The sequence below is a fragment of the Ipomoea nil genome, unplaced genomic scaffold (assembly GCF_001879475.1).
Source record: "Ipomoea nil cultivar Tokyo-kokei standard unplaced genomic scaffold, Asagao_1.1 scaffold1421, whole genome shotgun sequence".
NCBI lineage: Eukaryota > Viridiplantae > Streptophyta > Magnoliopsida > Solanales > Convolvulaceae > Ipomoea > Ipomoea nil.
In genome coordinates this window covers 5,167,861-5,176,577 of record NW_017617849.1, presented here as the reverse complement: position 1 = coordinate 5,176,577, position 8,717 = coordinate 5,167,861, and the positions used below count along the sequence as shown (strand labels likewise).

Here is an 8,717-nt window from a genome sequence, read left to right as displayed (position 1 = left end):
GTAATTTAAGGCAAGGTATTAATGAGATGAAATGCTTCCGATAGCTTAGGGCTATTCGTGCTAGGAACTTATCGATTGCTTAAGGCAAGGTATAACTTTTGACACCACTATGATAGTTGGGCGATATGATATGATAGGTATGTTTAGCTGAGCTTCTAGCTTGGTTGGGTGACACTTCCCTTGATCCATTGATTGGCTTTCAACTCTAAGTGTTGGTATTATTTACTCCAACACTAATGAATACAAAATGTTTTTTTTTTATTATCTCAAAATGAATATTGAAAATAAAATTACTAAGGTCATTGGACAAATTGAACAACAATTTCCTATTAAATTAGAAACTCTTATATATATATATATATATATATATATATATATATATATATATATATATATATAGCTACAAGCCCTTCTTTCTCATCGTGAAAATTAAGAAATTAAAAACGACAAAGGTAAAACTTTTTATTAGTTGATTTTTGTTATGAGTCTGTTTCTATTTTCTTAAGGGTCAAGTCTATATCTCCATCTTTATTTCTCTTGTTGTATTTACAATAAATTCCTTTTCTTAATAATAATAAGTAACGTAACCAAGTTGGCATATAAAATAATACAGTAAAGTAGATCAATATGGACTACATCTAAGCTTTTTTCCAAAATGTCGCTGAAATGTTGCTTCGATATATTTACTAAATTTAGATACTTGATGGATGATGTAAGAGCAGACAAAATATGCATGTAGTAGTGGATACTAGGAAGACGTCTGCATTAATCATCCTTAAAAAAGGTTCACGCACACCATCTTCCCCTCAATCGTCGCCTACTTTTATTTTTCTTCTTTCCTTTTATTTAAATAATTTCTTCCCATCTTTATGTCCTTAAAAAACCTCACTTTTTTAAGATAAGTTTTCGTCAGATCCTATTTGAAGAGTTATCTCAAACTTGTCGTTTCATTCACTTGGTTCGACTCCCGATCTTGTTTAAGCATAATTAATTTTTTTAAGAAAAAGACTGAGTATGTAGGAGAATGTAAATCATGGTAAGTCAGCTAAATACATAGACTAGACATTTGCTTACTGTGCACAAGAGTCTCTCACTTTAAGAGGTTGCTCTCACATTAACGCGGGTGAGACTCAATCCTGAATCATTGTTCTTAAATTTCACCTGGCCATGTGATTAACTGAGCTGTGCATGCGGACATTATGGTGAAATTCATATATGGATTGATGGATGAGATATTGAGTGTTGACAAGGATGATTGTGCATGCATGGTTGACGTTATGGCGGCATAGAGTTATGGCTTATGTTGAAAATATAATGGTATATTGGTATCCAATTAATGACGTAAGTATATGCAGCATGCTTTTTATAGGGTTTTGTGGATTTGTGGATTGCGAGTCATACGTCAGTAACGTGCTCACGCAATGCCCATAAGGATTAGAGTCAGCAGCCAATGGATAGCATTTATTTCCTTCCATTAAAGCATCCACATTTGTTGGGGATAATATGGGATAATGTAAGAGTGATTAGGAAAGAGAAGATGGGAGGGGAGAGAAAAAAAAAATTAAATTTAAAAAAAAAAAAAATTAGACTGTCAGGCACGCGCCCGTCATACGCACGGCTGTCACCAGTGGTGGCTTTTGTGGTAGGTCCCACCATTTCTGCATTATCTCTTCATTTGCAGACCAATTATTTCTCACATTATCTCTTCCCCACACTAGTTATTATGTTGGGTGGGAGAATTTATTCTGAAATATCTCCCTATTATCCACAAATGTAGATGCTCATCAGAATGCTGAGTTTTAAAAAAAAAATGCTGAGCTATTTCTCTCTCTCTCTTTCGTTCTTCTTTAAATCTTTAAAGAAAGAAATAAATAAATTATTAGCATGCCCCGTTCTGAGAATTGTTAATATGGGAATTGAGGGGAGAATACAAAAATAGAATTTTTTTTTTTTAAAAAAAAGTTATGGGGCAGTCCAATTGCACCACTTGACTATCCTACCACCCGCCGATTTCTTTCATATATTCTAAGTTCATTTAATTGTGTGTAATATGTATGGCCGGCTTTTACTTTTGAGACGGAGGCAGTCATCTTTTGTCACAAAAGTCCAAAATAAATATGAATTTCTATAACTGACGCTCAGATTTCGACCTTGTTTGGTATTAATTAATGAGCCTTAATTGACTTTTGAAATGGCAGCCATTCTTCTAAGACATATGATGACTATTTTAAAAATCATAAATAATTGTACATTTCAGGATCTACATAAGTATATAAGAAGGTCATTACGTGCTAGCCACACCAATAATAAATTGCTGAATAAATAACATTTGGACTCAGTTACACTTTTTTACTCAACTTAAGGTGGTTAGATATTTAGGTTGAGCTTTTTAAAATTAAGCAAAAATTTGTGTAAGATTGTCTCATTAATCATTATCCTTAAAATAGGTCGGACAATATAAAAATATAATACTTATACTAAAAAACATAATACTAATTAAAAATAAAATATTTTTAAGAAGAAAATATAATACTTTTATATTTTGATATTCTTATTTTTCTTCTCATTTACTGGTAATGTTTTTAGGGACGGGCCTGCTGATTCTTTTTCACATCAACGACAGCTAGCAGCTTTAGTACGTAAATTAGTAATCACAGTGGCATTTGGTAATCTTGCAAGATCAATTTTGAAGTGGGTCTGATCTTTTGTCACAATAATGATGGATGTAGCGAAAAAGTAAGGGCCAAAAATATAGTATCATCTTCAAGTTAAGAATCTTGTTTCTTAACTATGTAAGCATCTTATTCCTCAAAAAAAAACTATGTAAGCATCTTTGGGATCTTCTCCGACACCTCTGATGAATTTTGTGTATAATAGTCGTGCATTATCCGCATGTTAAAAAGTTTATAATCAGTTCCATACATATATCAAATAAATTTAGGAGTTGCCAAAGGTCTTGTGGTCAAACGCATAGCTGTGGCCCTCTTGCTTCAATATGTGTGAATGTTATAATAAAAAATGACTTAAAATCAATGTTGAAAAAATCGCTAGGCGCCCTCTAGACGCCTGATCGCCTAGGCGCGATTTTGCAACACGTACTGCTTAAAGTTGTGGCCCTTATAAAAATCTACTCATAAAAAGTCAATGTCACCTCGACTGAAACTCAAACTCATAACATTTTATATGAGAGTGCAATCTTGGCGTCATTAGACTACAAGATTTAAATAGGGGACCAGAGATTATAAATGTGGTTGAGTAAGAAATGTGAATGATGAGTCCATGTAATGTTCATGCAAGGATGGCCTTTCACCACACCCGCCATATTTCAAGCCACAGAACCCTCTACCCACCAATATCACGTGTCCCGGCCCGGTCCCCTGCCAGTGCCCCAGCTCTAAACACTTGTCTTTTCGTTTCTTCACTTAAATTATCCGGCTGCTCCACACTCAATATATCAAGCTAGCCCACTCCGCCGTGGTGGTGCCCGGCGCAACCAATCTATTCCAGATTCTTGTGTACTCATAAGTGACTACACACTCATACCACACAAATATATATAATTATGCATTTTTCTTTCAAATCTTTGGACACCAATTAATTCATCTTTGGCTTTATTTTAAGCATTATTATTGCTTTATTTTGAATGTGTTACTAGTGTATATATATGTGGTAGTCCTGACATAAATCATTAGATAATAAGATCACTGGCATAAACCATTAGATAACAAGATCATATATTAAAGACTTGAAAATAAATTTAAAGGGTGATTGATTGGAGAATGAAATAGCTAGCTTGAATCACTCGGAATGGTTCACGAGTTTGTCTATATTAAGTATTGATGATGAATTGTGAACCATTTTCTGGTACGAAAAGGGATATTTATATGTACATATTGAGGACGTCTAATAGTTAATTATGTCATTACATAAAGATTTTGATCGACAATTTATGCCCATTGACCTTAGGAGGACTAAATTAGTTGAATTTTGATCGACAATCTATGCCCAATGACCTTAGGAGGACTAAATTAGTTGTTAAATCATAGACCAGAGTCCAACTTCACCTTACAATGTAGAACCTAGTTAAAAACTATGTCGTTTCGTAGTTTTCAGAAGCAGTGTCTTTAATTGCACCTTTTTTTCGCGCAATCATAAATAACTTTGATACTGCGGCCTACGGATACATAATTTGTTAATTGTTGATATATAATCTGTTAACTTGTTAATTTTCAACCAAATATCTCTTAAAATTATATCATAGACATGATAGACATGATTACATGTACTGTTAAACATTGTTCAAAACTACATTTAAACGCAAACTAAATACAACCGCATAACCAGGACTATGTGGTCCAATGGTACCTGGGTTGGACTTCCATTTGGAAGGTTGTAAGTTCGAGCCTCAGTGGAGGCGTTATTAGCTCTTTGTGTTTTAGTAGGTTGAGAAAGTATATGAACAGATACTACAATGTAATAGAGCTAGTAGCATTCAAAAAAAAAAAAAAATACAACCGCATAATAATAATTGTACTAATAAACAAGGAATAAGACTACAAAGCCAATACAACAAGCCAAGTTTATAAGCTGCGTAAATATAATACAAGTTCATAAACTTAATATACTAACTTCTTAAGGTATTGACATACTCAATTTATGAACATAAACTTTAAGTTTATTTATCTACAATTCACATATTATGAACTTAGAACATGATTAGAATTATTTAGCATGATATACTAGCTTATGGTTTACTACAAAGGTAATACTCCGTACTAATTTAAACAGAACAATGTCATTTTATTTAGACTAGGATCTACAATGTGAAGTGATCTGGGTCAATTCCACAATATAATTTGCCTGACTGATTAACCTAAAGATGAAGAATGACTTGGTTGAGCCTAAATAGCTTGTCATAGCAAAGTTTATTGGACTAGACCTAATAAGTAAAATTTCATGAAGAGTAACTTGCATCTATTTAACTACTGTAGTAGGCATAAGGGGGCATATTTTTCCACATTTTAAACATTAATCACCCAAGAAAATACAACCCCATCACTAAATGTAAACTGATTCGGCCCAATAAGGTGAAATTGTATTTAAGTTAGCAGATACTTCAATTCTTGTGTGCAAGGGCTCACTGGCACTGCAATATATATTATTGATCTGCACTTATTAAGAATGCACATTATAATCCATCGAGCATCACTTACAATTTTGCCTGCTCGGCAAAGGGTGGGAAAACAAGACCAAAAAAAGCTAGCAGTGAGAGTCGCCTGCCTGCGTTTTCATGGCCGCTTTGGCAGAGACACTCTCGTCTACTAAAATGGAGAACATCTGCACAGCCGCTAAGCCCTCTTTCTGTTCACCTATCTCTCCCTCTTTCTCTCCATGGGTATCGCTATTTTATATCTTCAACCTATAGAAATATAGAACAGAAATGCAGGTCCGGTGAGCCCGCCCTGCCAGTTTTGCATCTTCCAGAGGTTGGAAGAAACGCCATGCCAGCCAGTTTCAGAAAGCAGCATTCCACAGGACTTTCTCTCCCTCGCCACACCGCCTGTGGACTTCCTTTATCCTGTCAACTGTCCTGCATATCCCGCTGCACGTCCAGTCAAATGAAGCAACGCAAATGTTGCCCGCCTGAGCCTTCCATTCACAATCTGTAGCAAACAAGTGCATATATATATAAATATATAGTTAACAAAGGAGACAACTTCATCTTGTTCAAATGTTCGATTATATAAACTTTTAGTTGAAAAGGAACACAGAAATAGACTTATAGTAGTTTTACCAGGTGGAGTTCCACAGCATAATCTCCGATCATCTACGTGGTGCACATCTAGCCCAATAAACCAGGCCCCCAATGAGACATCCTCGTTAGCATATTTGTGCAGTACATGTCTGCCAAGTTATAAATTAAGATTATCGTCTTGTCTGATTTGCTGAAACATATGTCATATATAGTGATAAACAAAATGTGCTTAACTGGTTCGCTGAAATATATGTAGCCAAGTCTTTTGAGATGGCGTATAATTGTCCTGTAGCATGACGGAAATATTTGTTCCCAGTCTCCCCAAACTTCCAATACTCAGGTTCATGGTATCTTACTCCCCTGGTTCATGAAAATCAACTTCATATCTTCACATCTTCTTCACTAAATATAGTTCAGATCAGCAGAACGAAAGAAATGCTTACTTCTGAGATAGAACAGGTCCAGATTTCATGCACCCAATATACACTCGTGGTTTCTTACGGTGTCTAGCTAGCGTTTCGCCTAGTGTTCCTGCAACAATGGCAGTCACTCATAAGTCATCAGATCAGATATAAGTAAAGAGTTGCAGGATTAATTGAACTAGCTAGCCTGTTACCTATATTTACATGGACATCATCATCTACTTTTATGTAATACTCTGCATCCCATAGCTTAACAGCAGTGGAAAAATAAGTCTTCGTCTTGGCAGACAGCTCAAGATACCCCTCAACATGATCCTGTTTAGATTGGCACAAGAGACATTAAATTTTTGTTTAACCAGCCAAATTCGTCAGGCTGTTTACTTGGTTAGTAACCACAATGCTACAAGTTCGATTCCCAGCTAGAGGGGCCTATTGGCGTTGGCTAGAGGCACGGGACAGAATTTACTCAATGCACAGCATCGAATAGTGGTGGCTGGTAGGTATAAAAAAGAAGCAGTTTTGAGCATTACCAGTCTCAAGAAATCTCCATGCTTTTTATCCTCAGCTTCAATAGCTCTGTCTAGAATACCACCTACTGTCGCACTGCAGGACAAACAAATGGTTCCATTAATGCTGCCCAAGTCATAAGATCGAACACTTGGAGTGCAAGTGTTAATCAGAAGAGGAATGTAGATCTCTACCCGTGACCGATTACAAAGCGAATGACTACCCCTTTCTCTTCTTCTAGCTTCTTCCTCTTTTCACCTATTTCATCGTATCAAAAGAAAAAACGCAATAATGTATAAGAAGAACAGTCAGATTTTCCAGAAAATTTAAGGAAAAGGGCAGAGAAGCAGTAAGAAACCTTGTGGCATCCACGTGGTGCGAACTGAATCTCTTCGTTTTCTGCTACTAAATGCAGTGTTTATTCCTATAACCATGAAATATTTTCTTCTTTTAGATGAACCGCTCTTCTCACCGTCCTCCGACATAGGAGAGCCACTAAGAATTGATTCCTGAGCCGCCTTTGCAGCAGCCAACTCCATCTCCAAATTCGAAATGGTTTTATCTAGCGTCCTGCAAAATTGTACAGTTAATCATTCAACATATCAGATGAATGAAGTGCAAATCGCATTTTACCCAAAAAAACAAATCATAATCTGGACGAGGAGAGAGGAATGAGGAATGAAACAACGGCAACTCACTGAATGGCATGATGCGTTTTAGAAACTTCCCCAAAAACGTCTTTGGATACTTTCACATCTTTCGGCTGCAACTACATGAATGCAGACAATATCGTCAAAAACATGAAAAGCAGAAGATTAACAAGAGACCAAAGTTCGCCTTTCGATTCGATTTTTAGAGGGGAAGAGATAATAGATACTCACATATTTTGTACCGCAACCTTCCGAGATCAACTTCAGACCTTCAGTTTCAGCTGAAGGTGTTATTGTAATCCCTTTTGACTCCGGAACAGTCCACATTCTGTCACAAGTTAATTTCATTATTGCAAAACCATCATCTCAAGCCCTCACAAAAATGATAAAATTCCGGGACAACCCAACCAAGTTAGTCTGGTTGTTGTCTTGCTAATCAGATTTGAATCAGTCACCTATGAACAACCTGACCTAGTTTACCTCCGGAATTTACCATTTCCATTTTCACTCAAAAAAAAAAAAAAAAGTTTGTGAAGTAAGTTCAAAATTCATTGGTTTCATCGAAATCTGAAAACTATGTAGATCTGCACCTACTTCACCAATGAGGTTTCTCAGGCAACAGAGAACATGCATGGTACTCCATACATAGGGAGAAAAAAAAAAAAAAAGAGAGGCAAAATCCTATACATTACAAAAGGCTAGAAATGCAAATAAAAAACATTGGAATTTCTTGAAAGCATTTATATATTAGAGCTAAGGCAACCAAAAAGATTGCCATTCAAAGCACACAGAATGAAGCAAATCGCCAGGAATATGTTCCCAAAGACAGCCAGATGAAAACCAATTCAAATTCAATGGAACCAGAAAAAAAGGAAGAGGACCACAAGCAGAAGAGCATATATGCATATTGCAAATAAACTCAAAAGATATGAACTTTTTACCTGTTGGTGAAGAACACTCCCGCACAGAAGCTACTGATACAAAGCAAAAGCGTCCATTTTTTAGAAATTAGACTTTTGGAAACCACCTCCCCGCCTCCACCTCTGCTCTTCACAGACATTTCTGGTTCAAATTCTCTTCTAGCTCCCCCAAAACCTTTACCTCTGTTACCAAAAACCCATTCCCAGAACTGATTGAAAGGGAGTTAGTTGTTGGAAGTTGGAACGCACTTTAAGGAAGATACTAAGCTATATTGTAAGCCTGTACCTATGACCTTCCTAGGTGCTATAAAAGGATGCCTTGTTTGAACTTGTGGGTATGCATAGTTTGTTCTTTTCTTTTACGGAGTATCCTCTGCCCTCTCTCTCTCTCTCTCTCTCTCTATCTCTCTCTAGATGTACAGAACTACACTTTGCAGGGAAGACACTGGGAACAGCAGTGAAG

At 36.2% G+C, this 8,717-nt stretch overlaps 1 protein-coding gene across 2 annotated transcripts; it reads right to left on the bottom strand.

Annotated features, from left to right (window-relative positions):
• Positions 1-5,120: 5,120 nt before the first annotated feature.
• Positions 5,121-8,717, bottom strand: LOC109187778 (probable beta-1,3-galactosyltransferase 2). Of its 2 annotated transcripts, XM_019338096.1 has the most exons (12): positions 8,541-8,717; positions 8,276-8,463; positions 7,566-7,662; positions 7,383-7,453; positions 7,043-7,254; positions 6,879-6,942; positions 6,708-6,780; positions 6,372-6,492; positions 6,199-6,286; positions 5,990-6,115; positions 5,795-5,904; positions 5,121-5,663 (listed from the first exon to the last, which is right to left on the bottom strand). In XM_019338096.1, exons 2-12 carry the CDS (start codon positions 8,392-8,394, stop codon positions 5,515-5,517), a joined length of 1,230 nt encoding a protein of 409 aa, XP_019193641.1. In that variant the 5' UTR covers positions 8,395-8,463; positions 8,541-8,717; the 3' UTR covers positions 5,121-5,514. The 2 variants fall into 2 exon arrangements, with proteins under 2 accessions (XP_019193641.1, XP_019193640.1); XM_019338095.1 differs by having other exon boundaries at positions 8,276-8,717.

Coding starts and splice junctions, on each gene's coding strand:
- LOC109187778 (XM_019338095.1), bottom strand. CDS start 8,394: ATGTCTGTGAAGAGCAGAGGTGGAGGCGGGGAGGTGGTTTCCAAAAGT. Junction 7,663..8,275: donor GGAGTGTTCTTCACCAACAG/GTAAAAAGTTCA, acceptor AACTTGTGACAG/AATGTGGACTGTTCCGGAGT. Junction 6,287..6,371: donor TGATGTCCATGTAAATATAG/GTAACAGGCTAG, acceptor CCATTGTTGCAG/GAACACTAGGCGAAACGCTA.